This window comes from Zophobas morio, unplaced genomic scaffold (genome assembly GCF_036711695.1).
Source record: "Zophobas morio isolate AGI-343-1 ecotype UQ-CSIRO unplaced genomic scaffold, CSIRO_AGI_Zmor_V1 ptg000008l, whole genome shotgun sequence".
Classification (NCBI taxonomy): Eukaryota; Metazoa; Arthropoda; class Insecta; order Coleoptera; family Tenebrionidae; genus Zophobas; species Zophobas morio.
The window spans coordinates 5,804,340-5,832,141 of NW_026972113.1; the positions used below are offsets into that span (position 1 = coordinate 5,804,340).

Here is a 27,802-nt window from a genome sequence, read left to right on the forward strand (position 1 = left end):
ACCAATTACATAAACTGCATCCGCACAATCGTCCTTCTGTTCAGCAAATATTGAGCAATTTCATTAGCAGGCCCTCCCATCCGCTTTTTCCACGTGACTAAAACAAGACAAATAATTAACTTACTGTCGTAATCTGCATAGGATGGTGCTGCCGAAGTCACTGTCGCTGCCATGATCATAATGCAAGTGACGGCGCACAAACATTTCATCGCTGTGGAGTATCTTGCCATCTTATGCTTTATTAGTTACCTGAAAAAAAAATATAACTCAATATTAGTGTAAGCACGAAGTGTATTGTGGGTTGCGGTTCAACTATGCACTATTGCATTAACGTTTGCGTTTCTGTGGTTAATTATGCAAATCGGGCTTAACGGTAAATGACCACCAACTCTATTACACACTTATTAACTCGAGCTGACTTTTGTTGCGACGATTGTTGTTCGAGAGAGGCTTAGGCTGCATTTACATGTTTAATACAGTCGCTGGGTAAATTCTGTTATTATTTTAGGTTAATTAGCGTTATTAAATTGTGGATGTGCGACGTTGTGCAGGTGGTTTGATTTAACAGGTTTGCGTTTGAGACGCTTTAGTGTGAATGGAAGCGTTTAAGAGGAGGAAGCTCGGATGATTGGTTTTGATTATTGTAGCGATTCGGGATGCGGGAGGAAATTAGTTCAACTTCAGATTTTCTTCCTAGATTTTGCTTCCACATAAATGTGATACCGGGATTCAAAAAACTATATACAATTATTGTCACGAACCGCTCGTTAATTTTTGTGTGGATCACGTTAATCGAGAAAGTTATCAGTTACAGGATTTCAGCTAACACTTAAGGTTATTAGCAACTGGGGCTTAATGTAGAAAGTTAGGGCAAAAGGTCGACACCTAAAGTGTTCAATAGGAGAATAAAAGCCACAAGAAACACTTTTCTCATTTCAAATTACCACTAATCTTAGCTTAATTAACCTTGATCTCTTCACTGTTAATACAGTTAGAAAAGGGTTAGGTGCGTCTTTCCATTATTAATACGGTGTGATTTTCCTAATTTCTACTCTAGTAACATTTCGCTTGAATTTTAAGTCACTACAAAGTACATTTCCATTAATAATAAAAATAAAATGACGAACTCCGGATTCTTCCATCAGTGACTTATCAAAGACTTTTATAAAAGTGTCCCTGGAAGCTAATTTTATAATTACATAATCCACTATATACCTAATTAAAGCAAACTTTGCTTTCATTATGGATAATGAAACGCGAAGGTTATTTGGCGCATATCCATACTAAAACTAACCTTTTTCATAATGAAGACCTGATTAATCGATGCAGTACGTTTCCACCGGTTCGGTTAATTTTCTGTGATAAAAATCACTACAAGAAATTATTTTTCTATTTATTAAAAAGTGTGTAAATAAACATTAAAAACTAAACGTTCCCTTTTAGGTAGAAATTATTAATGGGGTTGCACAAGGGTTAATGTCCAGACCCTTGTTACTTTTGTTATTTATTAACGATCCACCGCTTTCGGATTATGAGTATAACATTGCTCTTTATGAATGTGAAATTATATTTATAAATTTGGAATTAATTCTGGACGAGTAGAGAAAACGTATTTTGTTTCTTCAAATTAAATAAAAAATTATGCATTTTTAGACCACTCTCTTTGTCTTTAATTTTTCTTAATGTGCATAATCTGTCATTTGCAAAATCAGTCTTATCTTAGCAAGTACTAGCCCCGCCCACCCACCCTTACTTTTGTTAGAGGGTATATCATTTGCCAAAATCAGTCCTATTTTAGCGAATACAAGCATATCTTTGACTATTTTTGTACTTAATACATTTACTTTTCTTTGAAAAACACGATAATCAAGAACATGTTTTTGATTTCTCGTGGAAAAATAAGGATTTTGCAATTACGATCCGCCCCCTTGACTCACGACGAATAAAACAAGTCATCACAAATGAGGAAGGATGGGTGGGCGGGGCTTACGTTTTGCTTATTTTTTCCTAATATGTGTAGTCTTCTTTTCACACCAAGACACTTAAAACATATTAAAATGGTAAATTCTTGTAGGGAAATACCGATTTTGCAATTACGCCCCGCCTCTCAGTCTAACAACGAATGAAAAACTCATCACGACTGATATCAAGACGGATGGGTGGAGCTTATCTTTGGCTTGCACATTTAGTTTTCTTTGAACGGCACGATAAGGATTTTGCAGTTAGAATCCGCCCCCTTAGCTCACGACGAATACCACAAATCATCACAATTGAGTTAGGGCGGGTGGGCGGGGCTTACATTTTTCCCTTTTTTCCTAACATGTGCAGTCTTCTTTACACAACAACGAACTGAAAACAGTTAAACTGGTACATTCTTGTAGGGAAATACCGATTTTGCAATTACGCACCGCCCCTCAGTCTGACAACGAATGAAAAACTCATCACGACGGATGGGTGGAGCATATCTTTGGCTTTCTTCTTATTTAATACATTTAATGCTCAAAAACATGGTTTAAATTTTTATAGAGAAATAAGGATTTTGCAGTTTATATTTATAAATTTGGAATTAATTCTGGAAGAGTACAGAAAACGTATTCCGTTTCTTCAAATTAAATAAAAAAATATGAACTTGATCAATTTTTTTTTTATTTTTCTTAATGTGCATAATATATTTTTTGATCAACAGTATACTCAAAAACATGTTTTTAATTTCTTCTAGAGAAATAAGAATTTTGCAGTTACGATTCGCCCTCTTGGCTCACGACGAATACAACAAATCATCACAATTGAGACAGGGCGGGTGGGCGGGGCTTAAATTTTTCCCATTATTACTATTATGTGTAGTCTTCTTTTCGTAAGAAGAAACTTAAAAAACTAAATCTATTAAGTAAAAAGAAAACCAAAATTAAGCTCCACCTATCCGTTTCAATCTCAGCCGTGATTAATTTTTCATTCGTTTTCAGACTGAGGGGCAAAATCGGTATTTTCGTACAAAAATTTACCATTTTAAACATGTTTCAAGTTTCTTGTTGTAAAAAGATGACTACACATATTAGAAAAAAAAAGACAAAATGTAGGCCCCGCCCACCAGCCATATCTCAATTGTGATGATTTTTTTTATCCGCAAGGGGGCGGATCGTAATTGCCAAATCCTTATTTCTCGATAATGATTTAAAAACATGTTTTTGAGTATCGTGTTATTCAAAGAAAATTCAATGTATTGAGTAAAAACAAAGCCAAAGATAAGCTCCACCCATCCGTCTCGATCTCACGACGATGAATTTCTTACACTAAGGGGCGGGGCGTAACTGCAAAATTGGTATTTCCTTAGAAAACTTTACTATTTTAAACATGTTTTAGGTTTTTTGTTGTCAAAAGAAGACTGCACATATTGAAAAAAACAGGGAAAAATGTAAGCCCCGCCCACCCACCCTGTCTCAGATGTGATGATTTGTTGTATTCGTCATGAGCTAAGAGGGCGGATCGTAACTGCAAAATCCTTGTTTCTCTGCAAGAAATTAAAAACATGTTCTTGAGTATCGTGTTGTTGAAAGAAAACTAAATGTATTAAGTGAAAAGAAAGCCATGGATAAGCCCCACCCATCCGTCTTAAATTGAGTCGTGTTTAAGTGTCAGACTGAGGGGCAGGGCTTAATTGCAAAATCGTTATTTCTCAACAAAAATTTAATGTTTCAAGTTTCTTGTAGTCAAAAAAAAACTACACATTTCAGGAAAGGGGGAAAAATGTAAGCCCCGCCCACCCACCCTGTCTCAATTGTGATGAATTGTTGTATTCGTCATGAGCTAAGAGGGCGGATCGTAACTGCAAAATCCTTGTTTCTATGCAAGAAATTAAAAACATGTTTTTGAGTATCGTGTTGTTGAAAGAAAACTAAATGTATTAAGTGAAAAGAAAGCCATGGATAAGCTCCACCCATCCGTCTTAAATTGAGTCGTGATTAAGTGTCAGACTGAGGGGCAGGGCTTAATTGCAAAATCGGTATTTCCCTACAAAAATTTAATGGTTCAAGTTTCTTGTTGTCAAAAGAAGATTACACATATTAGGAAAAAGGGGAAAATGTAACCCCCGCCCACCCGCCCTGTCTCAATTGTGATGATTTGTTGTATTCGTCGTGAGCTAAGGGGGCGGATCGTAACTGCAAAATTCTAATTTGTCTGCAAGAAATTAAAAACATGTTTTTGAGTGTCGTGTTATTCAAAGAAAACTGAAAGTATTAAATAAAAAAAAGCCAAAGCTCCACCCATCCGTCTCGATTTCAGTACTGATGAATTTTTCATTCGTTGGCAGACTGAGGGGCGGAGCGTAACTGCAAAATCGGTATTTCCCTACAAACATGTTGCAAATTTGTTGTTGTCAAAAAAAGACTACACATATTAGGGAAAAAAGGTAAACTGACCTTGACTCAAGACGAATAAAACAAATCATCACAATTGAGACAGGGTGGGTGGGCGGGGCTAACATTTTTCCCATTAATCCTATTATGTGTAGTCTTCTTTCATAACAATAAACTTGAAACATTTTAAAATGGTAAATTTTTGTGGGGAAAAACCTAAAAATCGAAAAATTGAAAAAGCGAAAAATTGAATAATTGAAAAACTGAAAAATCGAAAAGTGAAGAAATACAAAAATGGGTAATCAAAAATCAATTAATCGAGAAACTGAGAAATTGAAAAACTGAAAAATCGAAATTCGAAAAGTCGAAACATCGAAACAACAAAAAATGGAAAAACTAAAATACTTATCCAAAAATTAAAAAATCGAAAAATTGAAAACTTTCCAGAGCGAGATGCCAAGAAATCAAAGCATCAAAAAACTCTGAAAACGAAAAATATGAGATTTAAAAAATTGGAAAACTGAAAAATCAAAAATTTAGAGATTCGACAAACTAAAAAATTGAAAACTCGAAAAATACAGAAACTGAAACATCAAGAAATCGACACACCATACAGAGAAATCGAGAAGTGGAAAAATTGGAAAATTGAGAAATCGAAGTGGGCCAAAATAGTAAAATCGAAAAGTTAAAAATAAAAAAGTCGAGAAAGTGGACTTTTAATTGTTCGAAACATGGACATCTCGAAAAATATCGAAAAAGTAAAAAATCCAGAAATTGAAAAATTGAAGAACCGAAATAGTGAAAAGTCCAGAAATTGAGGAATCGAAAAATTGATAATGTAATCGAAAAACTGAAAAATCTAAGAATTGAAGAGTCGAGAAATCGAAAAATAAAGAAATAGAGAAATCGAAAATTTTAAGAATCGAGAAATGGACAAATCGAAAAATTTAAAATCGAGAACTGAAAAATTAAAAAATTGACATTTTTCTTATCTTTCCTAATATGTGTAGTCTTCTTTTCATAACAAGAAACTTAAAAACTAAAACTATTAAGTAACAAGAAAACTAAAGTTAAGCCCCACCCAATCGTTTCAATCTCAGCCGTGATCTCATTCGTTTTCAGACTGAGGGGCAAAATCGGTATTTCCGTACAAAAATTTACCATTTTAAACATATTTCAAGTTTCTTGAAGTGAAAAGATTACTACACATATTAGAAAAAAAGACAAAATGTAAGCCCCGTCCACCCGCCCTATCTCAATTGTGATGATTTATTTTATTCGTCGTGAGTCAAGGGGGCGGATCGTAATTGCCAAATCCTTATTTCTCGATAATAATTTAAAAACATGTTTTTGAGTATCGTGTTATTTAAAGAAAATTAAATGTATTGACTAAAAACAAAGCCATAAGCTCCACCCATTCGTATCGATCTCACGACGATGAATTTTTTATTTGTTGTCGCAATGAGGGGCGGGGCATAGCTGCAAAATCGGTATTTCCTTATGAAAATTTACTGTTTTAAACATGTTTTAAGTTTCTTGTTGTCAAAAGAAGACTGCACATTTTAGAAAAAGAGGGAAAAATGTAAGCCCCGCCCACCCACCCTGTCTCAATTGCGATGATTTGTTTTATTCGTCGTAAACTAAGGGGCGGATCGTAACTGCAAAATCCTTATTTATCTGCAAGAAATTAAAAACATGTTTTTGAGTGTCGTGTTATTCAAAGAAAACTGAAAGTATTAAATAAAAAAAACCCAATCATCACAATTGAGACAGGGTGGGTGGGCGGGGCTAACATTTTTCCTATTATTCCTATTATGTATAGTCTTCTTTCATAACAAGAAACTTGAAACATTTTAAAATGGTAAATTTTTGTGGGGAAAAACCTAAAAATCGAAAAATTGAAAAATCGAAAAATTGTATAATTGAAAAACTGAAAAATCGAAAAGTCAAGAAATGCAAAAATGGGTAAGCAAAAATCAATTGATCGAGAAACTGAGAAATTGAAAAACTGAAAAATCGAAATTCGAAAAGTCGAAAAAGCGAAATAACAAAAAATGGAAAAACTAAAATACTCATCCAAAAATTAAAAAATCAAAAAATTGAAAAGTTTCCAGAGCGAGATGTCAAGAAATCAAAGCATCAAAAAACTCTGAAGACGAAAAATATGAGATTTAAAAAATTGAAAAACTGAAAAATCAAAAATTTTGAGATTCGACAAACTAAAAAATTGAAAAATCGAAAAATACAAAAACTGAAACATCAAGAAATCGACACATCATACAGAGAAATCGAGAAGTCGAAAAATCGGAAAATTGAGAGATCGAGGTAGGCCAAAGTAGCAAAATCGAAAAGTTACAAATAAAAAAATCGAGAAACTGGACTTTTGATTGTTTGAAATATCGACATCTCGAAAAATATCGAAAAAGTAAAAAATCCAGTAATTGAAAAATTGAAGAACCGAAATAGTGAAAAGTCCAGAAATTTAGGAATCGAAAAAATGAATATGTAATCGAAAAACTGAAAAATCTAAGAATTGAAAAGTTGAGAAATCGAAAAATAAAGAAATAGAGAAATCAAAAATTTTAAGAATCGAGAAATGGACAAATTGAAAAAATGAAAATACAGAAATAGAAAAATTAAAAAAATTACATTTTTCCTATTTTTCCTAATATGTGTAGTCTTCTTTTTACAACAAGAAACTTAAAACATGTTTAAAATGGTAAATTTTTGTAGGGAAATACCGATTTTGTAATTACGCCCCGCCCCTCAGTCTGATAACCAATGAAACATTTCTGACGACTGAGATCGAGACGGATGGGTGGAGCTTATATTTGGTTATCTTTATACTTAACACATTTCATTTTCTTTGAATAGCACGATGCTCAAAAACATGTTTATAGTTTTTTGTAGAGAAATAAGGATTTTCCAGTTACGATCCGCCCCCTTGGTTCACGACGAATACAACAAATCATCACAATAGAGATAGGGCGGGTGGGTGGGGTCTACATTTTTCCTATTTTTCCTATTATATGCAGTCTTCTTTTCATAACAAGAAACTTAAAAAAAACTAAATGTATTAAGTAAGAACAAAGCCAAAGATAAGCTCCACCCATCCATTTGAATCTCAGTCGTGAAGAAGTGTCAGATTGAGGGGCGGGGCGAAATGGCAAAATTTATATTTCCCTACAAAAATTCACCATATTAAACATGTTTCAAGTTTCTTGTTGTCAAAAGAAGACTGCACATATTAGAAAAAAAAGGGAAAAATGTAAGCCCCGCCCTCCCACCCTGTCTCAAATGTGATGATTTGTTGTATTCGTCATGAGCTAAGAGGGCGGATCGTAACTGCAAAGTCCTTGTTTCTCTGCAAGAAATTAAAAACATGTTTTTGAGTATCGTGTTGTTCAAAGAAAACTAAATGTATTAAGTGAAAAGAAAGCCAAGGATAAGCTCCACCCATCCGTCTTAAATTGAGTCGTGATTAAGTGTCAGACTGAGGGGCAGGGCTTAATTGCGAAATCGTTATTTCTCAGCAAAAATTTAATGTTTCAAGTTTCTTGTAGTCAAAAAAAGACTACACATTTCAGGAAAGGGGGAAAAATGTAAGCCCCGCCCACCCACCCTGTCTCAATTGTGATGATTTGTTGTATTCGTCGTGAGCTAAGGGGGCGGATCGTAACTGCAAAATTCTAATTTCTCTGCAAGAAATTAAAAACATGTTTTTGAGTGTCGTGTTATTCAAAGAAAACTGAAAGTATTAAATAAAAAAAAGCCAAAGCTCCACTCATCCGTCTTCATCTCAGTACTGATGAATTTTGTCATTCGTTGGCAGACTAAGGGGCGGGGCATAATTGCAAAATCGGTATTTCTTTACAAAATTTTACCATTTTAAACATGTTTCAAGTTTGTTGTTGTGAAAAGAAAACTACATATATTAGGGAAAAAATGTAAAATGGGCTTGACTTAAGACGAATAAAACAAATCATCACAATTGAGACAGGGTGGGTGGGCGGGGCTTACATTTTTCCTATTATTACTATTATGTGTAGTCTTCTTTTTATAACAAGACACTTAAAAAACTAAGTCTATTAAGTAAAAAGGAAACAAAAGTTAAGCTCCACCCAACCGTTTCAACCTCAGCCGTGATTTCATTCGTTTTCAGACTGAGGGGCAAAATCGGTATTTCCGTACAAAAATTTACCATTTTAAACATATTTCAAGTTTCTTGTTGTGAAAAGATTACTACACATATTAGAAAAAAAGACAAAATCCAAGCCCCGCCCACCCACCCTATCTCAATTGTGATGATTTATTTTATTCGTCGTGAGTCAAGGGGGCGGATCGTAATTGCCAAATCCTTATTTCTCGATAATAATTTAGAAACATGTTTTGGAGTATCGTGTTATTCAAAGAAAATTAAATGTATTGAGTAAAAACAAAGCCAAAGATAAGCTCCACCCATTCGTCTCGATCTCACGACGATGAATTTCTTATTTGTTGTCGCATTGAGGGGCGGGGCGTAGCTGCAAAATCGGTATTTCTTTAGAAAAATTTACTGTTTTAAACATGTTTTGAGTTTCTTGTTGTCAAATGAAGACTGCACATATTAGAAAAAAAAAAGGAAAAACGTTAGCCCCACCCACCCACCCTGTCTCAAATGTGATGATTTATTGTATTCGTCATGAGCTAAGAGGGCGGATCGTAACTGCAAAATCCTTATTTCTCTGCAAGAAATTAAAACATGTTTTTCAGTATCGTGTTGTTTAAAGAAAACTAAATGTATTAAGTGGAAAGAAAACCAAGGATAAGCTCCACCCATCCGTCTTAAATTGAGTCGTGTTTAAGTGTCAGACTGAGGGGCAGGACTTAATTGCAAAATCGGTATTTCCCTACAAAAATTTAATGTTTCAAGTTTCTTGTTGTCAAAACACGACTACACATATTAGGAAAAAAGGGAAAAATGTAAGCCACGCCCACCCACCCTGTCTCAATTGTGATGATTTGTTGTATTCGTCGTGAGCTAAGGGGGCGGATCGTAACTGCAAAGTCCTTATTTCTCTGCAAGAAATTAAAACATGTTTTTGAGTGTCGTGTTATTCAAAGAAAACTGAAAGTATTAAATAAAAATAAGCCAAAGCTCCACCCATCCGTCTCGATCCCAGTGCTGATGAATTTTGTCATTCGTTGGCAGACTGAGGGGCGGAGCGTAACTGCAAAATCGGTATTTCCCTACAAAAATTTACCATTTTAAACATCTTTCAAGTTTGTTGTTGTCAAAAAAAGACTACACATATTAGGGAAAAAAGGTAAACTGACCTTGACTCAAGACGAATAAAACAAATCATCACAATTGAGACAAGGTGAGTGGGCGGGGATAACATTTTTCTCATTATTCCTATTATGTGTAGTCTTCTTTCATAACAAGAAACTTGAAACATTTTAAAATGGTAAATTTTTGTGGGGAAAAACCTAAAAATCGAAAAATTGAATAATTGAAAAACTGAAAAATCGAAAAGTCAAGAAATGCAAAAATGGGTAATCAAAAATCAATTAATCGTGAAACTGAGAAATTGAAAAACTGAAAAATCAAAATTCGAAGAGTCGAAAAATCGAAACAACAAAAAATGGAAAAACTAAAATACTCATCCAAAAATTAAAAAATCGAAAAATTGAAAAGTTTCTAGAACGAGATGTCAAGAAATCAAAACATCAAAAAACTCTGAAAACGAAAAATATGAGATTTAAAAAATTGGAAAACTGAAAAATCAAAAATTTAGAGATTCGACAAACTAAAAAATTGAAAACTCGAAAAATACAAAAACTGAAACATCAAGAGATCGACACACCATACAGAGAAATCGAGAAGTCGAAAAATCGGAAAACTGAGAAATCGAAGTGGGCCAAAATAGTAAAATCGAAAAGTTAAAAATAAAAAAGTCGAGAAAGTGGACTTTTAATTGTTCGAAACATGGACATCTCGAAAAATATCGAAAAAGTAAAAAATCCAGAAATTGAAAAATTGAAGAACCGAAATAGTGAAAAGTCCAGAAATTGAGGAATCGAAGAATTGATAATGTAATCGAAAAACTGAAAAATCTAAGAATTGAAGAGTCGAGAAATCGAAAAATAAAGAAATAGAGAAATCGAAAATTTTAAGAATCGGGAAATGGACTAATTGAAAAAAATGAAAATACAGAAATAAAAAAATTAAAAAATTGACATTTTTCCCTTTTTTGCTAATATGGGTAGTCTTCTTTTTACAACAATCAATTTAAAACATGTTTAAAATGGTAAATTTTTGTAGGGAAATACCGATTTTGTAATTAGGTCCCGCCCCTCAGCTGATAACCAATGAAAAATTTCTCACGACTGAGATCGAGACGGATGGGTGGAGCTTATATTTGGTTTTCTTTACACTTAATACATTTTCTTTGAATAGCACGATGCTCAAAAACATGTTTTTAGTTTTTTTATAGAGAAATAAGGATTTTGCAACTACGATCCGCCCCCTTGGCTCACGACGAATAAAACAAATCATTACAATTGAAGTAGGGTGGGTGGGCGGGGCTTACATTTTTCCTATTATTACTATTATGTGTAGTCTTCTTTTCATAACAAGAAACTTAAAAAACTAAATCTATTAATTAAAAAGAAAACCAAAGTTAAGCTCCACCCAACCGTTTGAATCTCAGCCGCGATTTCATTCGTTTTCAGACTGAGGGGCAAAATTGGTATTTCCGTACGAAAATTTACCATTTTAAACATATTTCAAGTTTCTTGTTGTGAAAAGATTACTACACATATTAGAAAAAAAAGACAAAATGTAGGCCCCGCCCACTCGCCCTGTCTCAATTGTGATGAATTGTTTTATTCGTCGTGAGTCAAGGAGGCGGATCGTAATTGTCAAATCCTTATTTTTCGATAATAATTTAAAAACATATTTTTGGGAAAATAAAGAAAAAAAGAAAATTCAATGTATTGAGTAAAAACAAAGCCAAAGATAAGCTCCACCCATCCTTCTCGATCTCACGACGATGAATTTCTTATTTGTTGCCACACTGAGGGGAGGGGCGTAACTGCAAAATCGGTATTTCCTTAGAAAAATTTACTATTTTAAACATGTTTTAAGTTTCTTGTTGTCAAAAAAGAGTGCACATATTAGAAAAAAAGGGAAAAATGTAAGCCCCGCCCACCCACCCTGTCTCAAATGTGATGATTTGTTGTATTAGTCATGAGCTAAGAGGGCGGATCGTAACTGCAAAATCCTTGTTTCTCTGCAAGAAATTAAAAACATGTTTTTGAGTGTCGTGTTATTCAAAGAAAACTGAAAGTATTAAATAAAAATAAGCCAAAGCTCCACCCATCCGTCTCGATCTCAGTACTGATGAATTTTGTCATTCGTTGGCAGACTGAGGGGCGGGGCATAATTGCAAAATCGGTATTTCCGTACAAAAATTTACCATTTTAAACATCTTTCAAGTTTATTGTTGTCAAAAAAAGACTACACATGTTAGGGAAAAAAGGTAAACTGACCTTGACTCAAGACGAATAAAAGAAATCATCACAATTGAGACAAGGTGAGTGGGCGGGGCTAACATTTTTCTCATTATTCCTATTATGTGTAGTCTTCTTTCATAACAAGAAACTTGAAACATTTTAAAATGGTAAATTTTTGTGGGGAAAAACCTAAAAATCGAAAAATTGAATAATTGAAAAACTGAAAAATCGAAAAGTCAAGAAATGCAAAAATGGGTAATCAAAAATCAATTAATCGAGAAACTGAGAAATTGAAAAACTGAAAAATCGAAATTCGAAAAGTCGAAAAATTGAAACAACAAGAAATGGAAAAACTAAAATACTTATCGAAAAATTAAAAAATCGAAAAATTGAGAAGTTTCCAAAGCGAGACGTCAAGAAATCAAAGCATCAAAAAACTCTGAAAACGAAAAATATGAGATTTAAAAAATTGAAAAACTGAAAAATCAAAAATTTAGAGATTCGACAAACTAAAAAATAGAAAAATCGAAAAATACAAAAACTGTAACATCAAGAAATCGACACATCATACAGAGAAATCGAGAAGTCGAAAAATCGGAAAATTGAGAAATCGAGGTGGGCCAAAATAGTAAAATCGAAAAGTTAAAAATAAAAAAATCGAGAAACTGGACTTTTGATTGTTTGAAACATCGACATCTCGAAAAATATCGAAGAAGTAAAAAAATCCAGAAATTGAAAAATTGGAAAATTGAAGAACCGAAATAGTGAAAAGTCCAGCAATTGAAGAATCGAAAAATTGAATATGTAATCAAAAAACTGAAAAATCTAAGAATTGAAAAGTCGAGAAATCGAAAAATAAAGAAATAGAGAAATCGAAAATTTTAAGAATCGAGAAATGGGCAAATCGAAAAATTGAAAATCGAGAAACTGAAAAATTAAAAAATTGTCATTTTTCTTATTTTTCCTAATATGTGTAGTCTTCTTTTCATAACAAGAAACTTAAAACATGTTTAAAATGCTAAATTTTTGTAGGAAAATACCGATTTTGTAATTACGCCCCGCCCCTCAGTTGATAACGAATGAAAAATTTCTCACGACTGAGATCGAGACGGATGGGTGGAGCTTATATTTGGCTTTCTTTATACTTAATACATTTGATTTTCTTTGAATAGCACGATGCTCAAAAACATGTTTTCAGTTTTTTTGTAGAGAAATAAGGATTTTGCAGTTACGATCCGCCCCCTTGGTTTACGACGAATACAACAAATCATCAGAATTGAGATAGGGCGGGTGGGTGGGGCTTACATTTTTCCCTTTTTTCCTAATATGTGCAGTCTTCTTTACACAACAACGAACTTAAAACATGTTAAAATGGTAAATTCTTGTAGGGAAATACCGATTTTGCAATTACGCCCCGCCCCTCAGTCTGACAACGAATGAAAAACTCATCACGACTGATATCGAGACGGATGGGTGGAGCTTATCTTTGGCTTTCTTCTTATTTAATACATTTAATGTTCTTGGAATAACACGATGCTCAAAAACATGTTTTAAATTTTTATAGAGAAATAAGGATTTTGCAGTTACGATCCACCCCCTTGGCTCACAACGAATATAACAAATCATTACAATTGAGATAGGGCGGGTGGGCGGGGCTAACATTTTTCCCATTAATCCTATTATGTGTAGTCTTCTTTCATAACAATAAACTTGAAACATTTTAAAATGGTAAATTTTTGTGGGGAAAAACCTAAAAATCGAAAAATTGAATAATTGAAAAACTGAAAAATCGAAAAGTGAAGAAATACAAAAATGGGTAATCAAAAATCAATTAATCGAGAAACTGAGAAATTGAAAAACTGAAAAATCGAAATTCGAAAAGTCGAAAAATCGAAACAACAAAAAATGGAGAAACCAAAATAATTATCCAAAAATTAAAAAATCGAAAAATTGAGAAGTTTCCAGAGCGAGATGTCAAGAAATCAAAGCATCAAAAAACTCTGAAAACGAAAAATATGAGATTTAAAAAAGTAAAAAACTGAAAAATCAAAAATTTAGAGATTCGACAAACTAAAAAATTGAAAAATCGAAAAATACAAAAACTGAAACATCAAGAAATCGACACATCATACAGAGAAATCGAGAAGACGAAAAATCGGAAAATTGAGAAATCGAAGTTGGCCAAAATGGTAAAATCGAAAAGTTAAAAATTAAAAAGTCGAGAAACTGGACTTTTGATTGTTCGAAACATCGACATCTCGAAAAATATCGAAAAAGTAAAAAATCCAGATATTGAAAAATTGAAAAATTGAAGAACCGAAATAGTGGAAAGTCCAGAAATTGAGAAATCGAAAAATAAAGAAATAGAGAAATCGAAAATTTTAAGAATCGAGAAATGGACAAATCGAAAAATTGAAAATCGGGAAACTGAAAAATTAAAAAATTGACATTTTCCCTATTTTTCCTAATATGTGTAGTCTTCTTTTTACAACAAGAAATTTAAAACTGTTTAAAATGGTAAATTTTTGTAGGGAAATACCGATTTTGTAATTACGCCCCGCCCCTCAGTCTGAAAACGAATGAAAAATTTCTCACCACTGACATCGAGACGGATGGGTGGAGCTTATATTTGGCTTTCTTTATACTTAATACATTTCATTTTGTTTGAATAGCACGATGCTCAAAAACATGTTTTTAGTTTTTTGTAGAGAAATAAGGATTTTACAGTTATGATCCGCCCCCTTGGTTTACGACGAATACAACAAATCATCACAATTGAGATAGGGCGGGTGGGTGGGGCCTACATTTTTCCTGTTATATGCAGTCTTCTTTTCATAACAAGAAACTTAAAAAACTAAATGTTTTAAGTAAAAACAAAGCCAAAGATAAGCTCCACCCATCCATTTCAATCTCAGTAGTGAAGAAGTGTCAGATTGAGGGGCGGGGCGAAATTGCAAAATTGATATTTCTCTACAAAAATTCACCATATTAAACATGTTTCAAGTTTCTTGTTGTCAAAAGAAGACTGCACACTTTAGAAAAAAAAGGGAAAAATGTAATCCCCGCCCACCCACCCTGTCGCAAATGTGATGATTTGTTGTATTCGTCATGAGCTAAGAGGGCGGATCGTAACTGCAAAATCCTTGTTTCTCTGCAAGAAATCAAAAACAGGTGTTTGAGTATCGTGTTGTTCAATGAAAACTAGATGAATTAAGTGAAAAGAAAGCCAAGGATAAGCTCCACCCATCCGTCTTAAATTGAGTCATGATGAAGTGTCAGACTGAGGGGCAGTGCTTAATTGCAAAATCGTTATTTCTCAACAAAAATTTAATGTTTCAAATTTCTTGTTGTCAAAAAAAGACTACACATTTTAGGAAAGAGGGAAAAATGTAAGCCCCGCCCACCCACCCAGTCTTAATTGTGATGATTTGTTTTATTCGTCGTGAGCTAAGGGGGCGGATCGTAACTGCAAAACCAGTATTTCCCAACAAAAATTTACCGTTTCGAACATTTTTAAGTTTCTTATTGTGAGAAGACGACTACACAATTAGGGAAAAAAGGTAAACTGACCTTGACTTAAGATGAATAAAACAAATCATCACAATTGAGACAGGGTGGGTGGGCGGGGCTTACATTTTTCTTTTTTTTTTAATATACGCAGTCATATTTTGATAACAAAAAACTTGACACAAGTTCAAAATGGTAATTTTTTGAAGACAAATATTTAAATTGTAGATAACGTCATCAAATTTTGGAAGAGAAAAAAAAAAACATAAACAGCACTGTCCTAGATTACATTCGGTGAATATTCGTAAATGTATAAATGTTTAAGAAAAAAATTTCTAAATGTATTTTTGTATGTTATTATTAAATTCCTCCAAAAATGTAACATTAATTTTATAATTATTAATAAAAAGCTATAATCCTTTAATATGAAAATGAGATATGTATGTCATCAACTGGAAAAAAAATCTGAACTCGAAATTCAATTCCAAGGAACATTCTCGGACCTTTAGAATGAAGTTTCCTAAAGGGCTAAAATTATTGCCACCAAAACAATATAGGTGTGAGGTGTGAGCACAAACAAACCCAACTCAAAAGTAAAAATATTGCCGTAAGTAAAGTAATCACACGCCCACAAAGAATGTTTTCTTTTTTCTAATAAACGTTAATGCCACGATTTTCCATTTAGCACCACATCCCGCCTACACCATCACGTCTCTCTTTTATTTTCATCATTTTGTTTCGTCCAAGACCACGTTTTTGACATTCGCGCTAGAAAATTGTCATGAACAAGCCGACATTTTGTTGACACAGCCTCATTATTGATCCCGCTTTTACAACAATATTCCAATCCTTAATCCTTAATGAAATGGATTTGGCCAGTTTAAACTCTAATCCTTTCCGTGACGAAGACTATTTGCGGCTTCTCCCGAATTAAGCAAACGATAACCGTACAAGAATATCTTGATTTGATTTTGTTTGTGTCTTTTTTTCATGGTCGAGTCGCAAAAGGAAGCCTCACACAATATTTACCGGTAAATTAGCATTCGTTCGCCTTTCAAATCCACACAATGCAAAAATTAATATCGAAACGCACTCGTGAGGTTTCACAGAACAAATGCTTGTTTTTGCAAATAGGCAACCAATAATACATCTCAGGGTGACAATGACGGATGTTTTTCTTCGACCTCGTTCGAATATTTATTTAGGCGACACCCTCTCGTGGAAGAGCAATAAGGACTTGGAATGGAGAACACGGTCAATTAGGCACAATGGGCGGCAATTAGCTGCTGCTAGATTATTTTACTTTGTCGTTTCGAGTGGACAGGGTCGCTGCGGGATCAAATGTACACTTCGAGGAAATGAGTGTTTGATTTTGTAACAATGGGGTTTGAAGGTGGAGAATTATGGAATGGCGATTTTGGTTTTCGATACGGTATGGGATACATTTTGGATTAAAAGATCAAATGGAGATGACTTGGGGATCATTGAAACGGTCCGGAACAGCAATTTGCTGCATCAGCTCATCAGCTTTACTGGTGGATGCGTCAGACCGGTGGACCACATAGGCACTTTATTTGTGGGGTTCGGAATGGAATGAAAGATATTAGATATTATTTTTAATGACGTCTGTGACGTTTGTGAGCAATGTTTGCTAATGTAACATGTGAAAACCGATTTGTTTGGTTGGAGGGGTGAAAAGTGGCAACGGAGGTATTAATTATGATGTCAAATTTAGCGGACTATTTTAGAGACGAATTTGTTAAATCTATAATCATCAATACAGCTCTCTATTTTAGTTACTTCGATGTTACACAAATGACATTTCTATGTTAAATATTGATTTTAAATTATAACGTACACGAGAAAAAAGTGAAAAAACATGCATTCTGGTTACATTCTCCTTAAAGAATATAACGTGAGTATCAATTCCATAAAAATACCAGAAAAAACTATTTAAGAAATTTCGAAAATATAAAAATACAGGATTTTTATAAACCACTCCAACATCTAAGTGGGGACTGACTATTTCCACGACAATGAAAGTTCCAATGACATAATTAGTTTGACATATGACATTTTAACCATTATTTAAAATTTTAAAAAAGTCTACCATTACTAAGAAGTGGCAAATCTGCAACATTGTGGTATTAAATTATAACGACAATTTAACACAAACTTAGCCTCCATAATCAATAAAATTATTTTATAGCTCAATTTTTTCGAACACCTGGAAAACATAAATAAAATGTTCAAAAATATAGAATCCTTACCAAGTAGTTTTTTTTTTAAACTGAAAAATCCAGAAATTCACAAGTTTTCAAAATTGAAGTGCTGAAAAATTAAGATATGAGAAGTTGAAAAATCGAGAAATCAAGAAATCAAAACATCCAAAAACTGTGAAATCGAAAAATGAAATTTCAGAAATCAAAAAATTGAAAAATCGAAAAATACAAAAACTGAAACATCAAGGAATCGAAACATCATACAGAGAAATCTAGAAATTGAGATGTCGGAAAATGGAAAAATTTAGAAATCGAGTTAGCTCAAAATAGAAAAATCGAAAAGTTAAAAATTAAAAAAAAAATAGATAAACAATGTAAATCGAAAATTTGAAAAATCAAAAAATCGAGAAACTGAACTTTTGATTGTTCGAAACATCGAAATCTCGAAAAATTGAAGAATAGAAAAATTGAAAAATTTAAATTTAAAAAATTCGAACAATTGAAAAACATTAAAATATCGAAAAAGTAAAAATTTCCAGAAATTGAAAAATCGAAAAATTGAAGAATCGAAATGTACTGAAAAATCCAGTAAATTGAGAAATCGAAAAATTGAAAAATTGGCAAATCGAAAAATCAAAAACCTGAAAATCGAAAAATTGAAAAACCGAAATTTTGAATATGTAACTGAAAAACTGAAAAATCGAAGAATTGAAAAGTTGAGAAATCGAAAAATAAAGAAATAGAGAATTTGAAAAATTGAAAAATCGAAAAGTTGAAAAATCGAAATCCTAAAAGTCGAAAAACCGAAAGATCGACCAATCGAAACAACAAAAAATCGAAAGACTAAAATATCCAAAAATTGAAAAATCGAGAAACTGAAAAGTTCCCAGACCGAGATGTTAAGAAATCAAAACATCAAAAAACTGTGAAATCTAAAATGTGAAATTTAAAAAATCGAAAAATTGAAAAATCAAAAATTTAGAGATTCGAAGAACTGAAAAGTTGTAAAAGACAAAAACTGAAACATCAAGGAATCGAAGCATCATACAGAGAGATCTAGAAATTGAAAACTCGAAAAGTCGAAAAATTTAGAAATCGAAATAGGCCAAATTAGAAAAATCGAAAAATTAAAAATTAAAACAATATAATTTGAAAAACTGAAAAAAATCGAAAAACTGAATTTTTGATTGTTCGAAACATCGAGAAATTGAAAAATCTAAAGTTCAAAAATTCGAACAATTGAAAAACATTAAAATATTGAAAAAGTAAAAACATCCAGAAACTGAAAATACGAAAAATTGAAGAATCGAAATCCTGAAAAATCCAGTAAATTGAGAAATCGAAAAATTGAAAAATTGGGAATTGGAAAAGTCGAAAAATCGAAAAATCAAAAACCTGAAAATCGATAAATTGAATATGCAATTGAAAAACTGACAAATAGAAGAACTGATAAGTCGAGAAATCAAAAAATAAAGAAATCGAAAAATCGAAAATTTTAAGAATCGAGAAATGGATCAATCGAAAAATTGAAAACTCCCAACATTGAAAAATCGAAACCCTAAAAGTCGAAAAATTGAAAGATCGACCATCGAAATAAGAAAAAATCGGAAGACTAATAAATCGAGAAATTGAGAAGTGCCCAGACCGAGATGTTAAGAAATAAAAACATCAAAAAATATGAAATTTAAAAAATCCAAAAAATCAACAATTCGAAAAACTGAAAAATCGAAAAACCGGGAAATACAAAAAATCTAAACATCACACAAAAATATCGAGAAATCGAGAAGTCGAAAAATCGAAAAAGGCCAAAATATGTAGAAAAATTGAAAAGTTAAAAATTTTAAAAATTAGATATACGTACAATGTAAATCGAAAATTTGAAAAATCAAACTTTTGATTGTTCGAAACATCGAAATCTCGAGAAATTGAAAAATAAAAAAATTGAAAAATGTAAGGTTTAAAAATTCGAAAAACCGGAACATCAAAATACCGAAAAAGTAAAAAATTCAGAAATTGAAAAATCGAAAAATAGGAAAATCGGTAAATCGAAAAGTTGAAAAATGGAAAAATTGGAAAATCTAAAACCCGAAAATGGGAAAATTGAAAAACCGAAAAATTGAATAATTGAAAAACTGAAAAATCGAAGAATTGAAACGTCGACAAATGGAAAAATGGGAAAATTAAAAAATGAATTATTCGAGAAATTACGAAATCGAAATATTGGAAATTTGGGAACGTCAAAAATTTAAAAATTCGAGAAACTAAAAAACATCAAAAATTGAAATATTGAAAAATGAAGAAATCGAGAAATCGAAAGTTTTAAGAATCAAAAAATTGAAAAATCCCAACGTTGAAATATCAAACAACTGAGTAATCAAAAAATAAAAAATCGAGAAATCGAAAAATTGAAAAATCGAAATCCGAACATCAAAAAAACGAAAAATTAAAATACCTAAATATTGAAAAAGTCAGAAGTTGAAAAGTTCTCAGGATTGACATGTTGAAAAATTATATCGAAAACTTCAAAAATCGAGAAAACTAAAAAACAAAACGTCGAAAAATTATAAATTTTCGAATTCAAAATTGTGAAATCGAAAACAAGTTTAAAAAATCGAAAAATTGAAAAATCAAAAATTTAGAGATTCGAATAACCGAAAAATCCAAAAATCAGGAATTTTAAAAAACTGAAAACTCAAATAAATCGAAAAATACAAAAATCAACGAATCGCAAAAATTTAACAATAGGAAATCCGAATAACCGAACTGAAGATCGAGAAATTGAGAGATTCCAAAACTGAAATGACTAAAAATTCGAAGACTTAAACATCCAGAAATCGAAACACTAAAAGATACAGATCATCGAGACATCGAGAAGTCGAAAAATCGAAATGGGCCAAAAAAGACAAATCGAAAAGTTGAAAATTAGAAAATTAAAAAAATTTTAATAAAAAAAAAAATTGAAAAATAAAAAATTGAGAAATTGAACTTTTGATTGTTTGAAACATCGAAATCTGGAGAACTCGAGAAAGAGAAGAATTAAAAAATTGCAAGACTAAAAAATCGAAAAATTTAAAAACCGAAAAATTGAAAAATTGAAAAATTAAAAATTTTTAAAATCGAAAAACTGAAAAACCGAAAAATCTAAATCGAAACATCAAAAAATCGAAAAAGTAAAAAATCGAGAAATTGAAAAACCAAATCGAAAAACTAGGGAATTTAAAAACTGAAAAATAAAAAAATTGAGAAATCGGAAAATTGAAAACGGAAAATCCGAAGCATTGAAATGTTGAGAAATCGGAAAATTGAAAATTTAGAAAATCAAAAATTTAAAAATTCGAAAAAATTAAAACATCTAAAAATAGAGAAAGCGCAAAATGAGGAAATCGAAAATTCGATGAATCGTGAAATTGTAGAACAAAAAAACTAAAAATCTCAACACTGCAATGTTAAAAAACTGAGTAATAAAAAAATTGAAAATCGAAAAATTGAAAAATCGACAAAGTGAAAAAATGAAAAATCAAAATATCTAAAAATACAAAAACTTAAACATCAAGAAACCGAAACATTAAAATATAGAGAAATTGAGAAGTCTAAAAATCGAAATAGGCCAAAAAAGAAAAATCGAGAAGTTGAAGATAAAAAAATTAAATAATTTATAATATAAATAGATCGAAAAATTTAAAAATTAAAAGATCGAGAAACTGAACTTTTGATTGCTTGGGATATCAAAATCTGGATAAATCGAGAAACAAAAGAATTAAAAAATTGAAAAACAAAAAATCCAAAAATTAAAAACCGAAAAATTGAAAAATCGGAAAATTAAAAGTTTTGAAAATCGAAAAATTAAAAAATCGAAAAATCTAAATCGGAACATCAAAAAATCGAAAAAGTAAAAAGTCGATAAATTGAAAAACCAAATCGAAAAATTGGAGAATCGAAATATTGAAACATCTAAAAACTGAAACATCGGAAAATTGAAGAATTGAAAACTGAAAAATCGAAGCATTGAAAAGTTGGGAAATCTGAAAATGGGAAAATCAAAAAATCGAGAAACGGAGAAATCGAAAAATTGAAAATTTAGAACCGTCCAAAAAATTTTAAAATTCGAAAAACTAAAACATCGAAAAATTGGGAAATCGAAAAATGAAGAAAACGAGAAATCGAAAATTTGAAGGATCGAGAAATTGATGAATGGAAAAATTGAAAAATCCCAACACTGCAATTTTAAAAAACCGAGTAATAAAAAAATTGAAAAAACTGAAATATCTCAAACCTAAAATATCGAAAAACTGAGAAATCGAAAAATTGTCACATCTACAATTTTTATTCTTTTTTCCAAAAATCTCGATAAAAATTCAACTCGAATTCATAAACCACAAGTTCAGGACTAAGTTACTTTTTAACATGTATTCAAAACAGTAAGATGAATTCATTAATTTCTGGGAGGAGGAGGGTATGAACGGATAAATTTTGATTAAAAATTTCCTATGCTTCCGATAACTTTAAATCTTTTCCAAGCTTTAATTTTTTTTTCCCAAAAAACTGAAGATAAAAACACAACACGGATTCATAAACCACATATAGATGAACCCTTACTGATATAATAATTTCAGACAAACCGACGAAAAATGTACTGTCCCATTCTGCGAAAGCATTTAATTAAAATTTGAACCATTTCGTTCAATTTTCGATTACGTAAATGTCATAAAATAAACACGTAACAGCAAAATAAATCAAATTTTTTGTTTATTTATTGTATTTAATTTGTACATTAAACAGTCTCCAAAGTGATCAAATTTTTCACATTTATATAATTTGTGTTATTACGTTACATATTGATTTTAAAATTAAATAAAAATGAAAAAGCTTTCGTTCAGGTCAGATTCATTTTAAAAAATAGCGTGAGCGTGGACTCGATGACGAAAATACATGCAGGGGATATTTCAGAAATCTCAAGAGTATAAAATATAATAAAAATGCAAAACCATGTCGGTTTATTAAACCTACACATTTTAGGATAATATTATATTGCAAATAAAATGCAATACAAATTTAAAACAACACGAATTTAAAATAAACACGTAATAACAGAATAAAACAACCAATTTTCGTTTACATGATTGTATTTAATTTGTGCGTTAAACATTCCAATTTTAATTCCACATTTCTATAATACACATGTTATTACGTTCCATATTGATTTTAAATTGTTTTTGTTATGGGCTTTCAAACTGGAAATGTTTAGTTATTCGAAGCATCATTACGAAAATCTTTTGAATCAGAGTTAGCCTTAATTAAAGTAGGACCGTGGCCACGTATGACTCAACTTGTTTCAATTGCACGCACCATAAACCACCGTCAAATTAAACAGAATCAAATGTAATAATCCATTTGGCATTTTTTTACAACGCAGCTAACAACTCCAATTACTTCCTAAAAGAAAATTACTCAGTTTTATCAATTTTCACACATGCCACGCAAATCTCCCGGGGCTGTATTAACACCAGTTGGGAAATTTTCATTATTGCTACAATCGATAACTCTAAAAGGTGCCTCACGTAGTACAGTGCTACCAAATTAACAACAATTTTGCTTACGATGGCATGCATTAGTAATAACAATAATCGATAACAATTAAAAATAAATGGGCCTGTGCGCGTACTAATGATTTTGGTAAAAATTTCATGAAATGTTTCTCCAGAGACCTTAAGTGTATTTACCTTACGAAAAACGGTCACTTATTACAAATTCTTGTTGATACGAGTCACGGAATGGTGTTAAAGTCGAGTAATATAAAACATTTTAAAGCAAACCTGCCTTTACGACAATTATAAAAAATTTGATTATCCGAAACGTTGAAATTGCTCACGAAACAATAATTCAGAGGAAGTGACGCCGGAAAGATAATATTAATAACAGTAACTTGATACAAATTTTATTTATTCGGGTGATAATGTGGGTTGCTCAAATTGCTGCGGAAACTCTAGAAACTTCATAATGGATACGTATCAAACCGTTTTTAACGCCAAATTTATGTCGGGGTAGTTCTTCGGTCCGTTCGCCACCACACTCCCAATCCATCAATTAAATCATTCTGCCAGCCTCAAACTATAAAACACACCCGACAACCATTTAAGATTACGTTAACTGAAAAGATGATAGATTCGAGAAGGAAGATTGACCCTTTTCACAAACTTCCCCGTATCATCCAATGCACCCATTCAACAGTTAATTCCGCCGAAATTTTCTGCATTTACCAAGTCACATTAATCATTTTTTATCACCAAACCTACATTAATCTCTAGTAAACGCGTCTTTGTGTTTTTTAGGTTCGCGGTTAGGTGTTGTGGCAGAAGTTATTAATGATTTCGTCGCGATCTCAAAGTTATTCACAAAGAAGAGAAAAAATTAATAACGAGCGAGCGACCTGTTGATGACGTCACGGCTGCAATGTGGGTTGCGTCCGAAGCAATTCAATCTCGTGGCTTTGATCAAATATTCACTATACTGTCTATTTGTCCACACTCCTTGACCAGAGACGAAATTGAAGAATCGTTGCGTCCTACGCATGCAAAGCAAGGACGAATCGAACGACGAGTTTTATCTTAAGATAGTAAAGGGTTTATGGTCATTGTGATTAAGAAGAGGTCGTTATAATGAAACTATGGTGATTTCGTTAGGTCGTTGGAAAAGGGGTGAAATTTGGATTAGACAAGGCGCCATTTGTAATAGTTTACAGTGACAGGGGGATTGGTACAAATAGAAATACTTGGATGGAAAATCTGTCATTTTCAGGATCCAATCGAGCGGGATTAATGATAGAAAAGTTTCGATTCGGGTTAAAGTTTGCTGGCGTTTCCTTGTTTGGGGTGAAGCAACAGTTGTACATTTGTCTGCATTTTCAACGAGGTTGTATGGCACTTTTACTATTTTAATGAGTTTTTCGATTGAGCTCTGATGTTTCGTTTTATTTTAATACACTCTAGTATTTACTCGCAACTTTTCGGATTAAATGGAAATACTGTTTCGTGACACTTTTGCTGATTACTTGTTTAACCTTTACAATTTCCTTCCAAAAAAATAAATAGGAGTATGTATTTTTTTTTAATGTCATTATAGCTTACTACGACTTTTATTACTACCGACAATTTATTAAAAAAATGCGTCTAATATTTGAAACTCACTTTTGTCATACCAGTTTTTAATAAAATACTATTTTGTTTTCCCATCTTCTCTAAAATATAGTGACTACTTACTACTGTTATACCAGTAGCAAAAAATTGCCCATAATTAGAATTGTGGTTGATTATTTTAGCATTAATATGAAAATAGAGTTTTAATAAATGTCATTTAATAACATTTAAACTTAATATTTTTGAAATACATAGTATACACAGAAATATTTAAAAAAATAATTTATAGAAAAACAAATCTTTTATTCGCAATTTCTACTACTATTTATTTTTTGTCCGTATTTTTTGGTCAAAGTTTTATCAGTTTTGATGTATTTTTGTTTCTTTGACGTGAAATAATGTTTATAATTTACAATTTAACCCTCCTAACTGATCTGAACTTGAAGTGCAGATTTTTACTATTTAATAATACGTTTATAATCATGATCATAAAAACATACAAAAAAGATCGAGACGGGAGACCCAAAATCCACTGAAGTAGTAATGAGGTCCACTAGTATTAAGCCATTTAATCACCTGCTCACCACAACGCTCATATTTTAAAGAGCTGTAAAACATGTTTAAAATGATCAATTTTTGTAGGAAAGTATCGATTTTGCAATTAGGCTCCGCCCCTCGGTCTGACACCGAATGAAAAATTCATCACAATTGAGACAGGGCGGGTGGGCGGGGCTTACATTCTTCCTTGTTTTCTTAATATGTGCAGTCATCTTTTCGCAACCAGAAACTTCTCTTTTGGTTTTCCTTTTTTGATCAATACATTTAGTTTTCTTTGTACAAGACGATTACTTAAGAACATATTCACGTGGTAATTTCTCGTAGAAAAACAACAATTTTACAATTAAGCTCCGCCCCTAGGTTTACGATGAATAAAAAAAAATCATCACAATTGGGACAGGGCAGGTGGGCGGGGCATATATTTTGCCTTTTTTTTCTTAATGTACACAGCCATCTTTCCATAACAAGAAACTTAAAATATGGTTAAAATGGTTTTTGCAAGGAAACAGATTTTAATAGATGTTTTAAGTTTCATGTTCTGAAAAAAAGTCTACACACATGTATTAAAACAAAAAGATAAAATGTGAGCCCGCCCACCCGCCCTGTCTCAATTGTAACGATTTTTTGTATTCGCCGTCAACCAAGGGGACGAAAATGAACTGCAAAATACTTATTTCTTTACAAAAAATTAAAAATGAGTATCGTGTTGTTCAAAGATTACTATGTATACATATTAAGAAAAACCATACAAAGTATAAACCCCGCCCACCCACCCTGTCTCAATTGTAATGATTTTTTTTATTCGCCGTCAACCAACGGAACTAATATTAATTGCAAAATACTTATTTCTTTACAAAAAATTTAAAATGAGTATCGTGTTGTTCAAAAAATACTATCTGTACATATTAAGAAAAAAAGACAAAATATATACCCCGCCCACCCACCCCATCCCGATTGTAATCTTTCTTTAATTCTTAGAAACTTAAAACACGTTTAAAATGATAAATTTTTGTGAGGAAATATGGATTTTGCAATTAGGCTCCGCCTCTAGGTCTACCAACGAATGAAAACTGCATTACTATTTAGATCAGGGTAGGAATGGGTGGGGCTTAATCTTTGGCTTAGTTTTTTTCTTAGTATACATAGTACTCTTTGAATAACACGATCCTCAAGAACATGTTTTTTATTTCTTGGCTCACAACGAATAAAAAAATCATCACAATCGAGACAGGGTGGGTGGGCGGGGCTTACATTTTGCCTTGCTTTCTTAACATGTGTAGTCATCTTTTCAAACAGGAAACTTGAAACATGTTTAAAATGATAAATTTGTATAGGGAAATATCGATTTTACAATTACGCTCCGCCTATTGGTCTGACAACAAATGAAAAATTCATCAAGGATGAGATCGTACATTTAGTTTTCTTCGTATAACACGATTACTTAAGAACGTATGTCACATGGTAATTTCTCGTAGAAAAACAAGAATTTTACAATTCAGCTTCGCCCCTCAGCTTAACAACGAATAAAAAAAATCATCAGAATCGAGATAGGGTGGGTGGGCGGGGCTTATATTTTGCCTTTTTTTTCTTAATATACACAGCCATCTTTTCATAACAAACAACTTAAAACATGGTTAAAATGGTTTTTGCAAATAAAACATAGATTTTGCAAGCATGGGACGGAGCCTATTGCAAAATCTATATTTCCTTATACAAATTTTCCATTTTAAACATGTTTTAAGTTTGATGTAAAAATAAGTCTGCAGATATTAAAACAAAAAGGCAAAATGTAAGCCCGCCCACCCGCCCTGTCTCGATTGTAATGATTTTTTTTATTCGCCCTCAACCAACGGAACGAATATTAACTGCAAAATACTTGTTTCTTTACAAAAAATTAAAAATGAGTATCGTGTTGTTCATAGAATACTATGTGTACATATCAAGAAAAAAAGGCAAAATATAAACCCCTTCCACCGGCCCCATCTTAATTGTAATGTTTTTTAATTTTTATAAACTTAAAACACGTTTAAAATGGTATTTTTTTTTTCAAGAAAATATGGATTTTGCAATTAAAAAAATCATCACAATTGAGATAGGGGGGGTGGGCGGGGCTACATTTTGCCTTGCTTTCTTAACATGTGTAGTCATCTTTTCAGTACAAGAAACTTAAAACATATTTAAAATGGTAAATTTGTATAGGGAAATATCTATTTTGCAATTACGCTCCGCCCCTCGGTCTGACAACGAATGAAAAATTCATCACGGTTGAGATCGAGCCGGATGGGTGGAGCTTATCTTTGGCTTTCTTTTTTAATTAATACGTTTAGTTTTCTTCGTATAACACGATTACTTAAGAACGTATTTCACATGGTAATTTCTTGTAAAAAAATAAGAATTTTACAATTCAGTTTCGCCCCTCAGCTTAACGACGAATAAAAAAATCATCAGAATCGAGATAGGGTGGGTGGGCGGGGCTTATATTTTGCCTTTTTTTTCTTAATATACACAACTATCTTTTGATAAGAAGAAA

At 32.0% G+C, this 27,802-nt stretch overlaps 1 protein-coding gene across 1 annotated transcript in view; it reads right to left on the bottom strand.

Moving 5' to 3' along the window:
- LOC135124762 (short neuropeptide F) overlaps positions 1-27,802 on the bottom strand; it is a 38,574-nt gene that overhangs the window by 8,342 nt on the left and 2,430 nt on the right. Inside the window, exon 2 of the mRNA XM_064049979.1 lies at positions 125-249. Within this exon, the coding sequence (XP_063906049.1) occupies positions 125-230 (106 nt within the window). The 5' untranslated portion in view covers positions 231-249. The remainder of the gene's footprint in view (positions 1-124; positions 250-27,802) is intronic.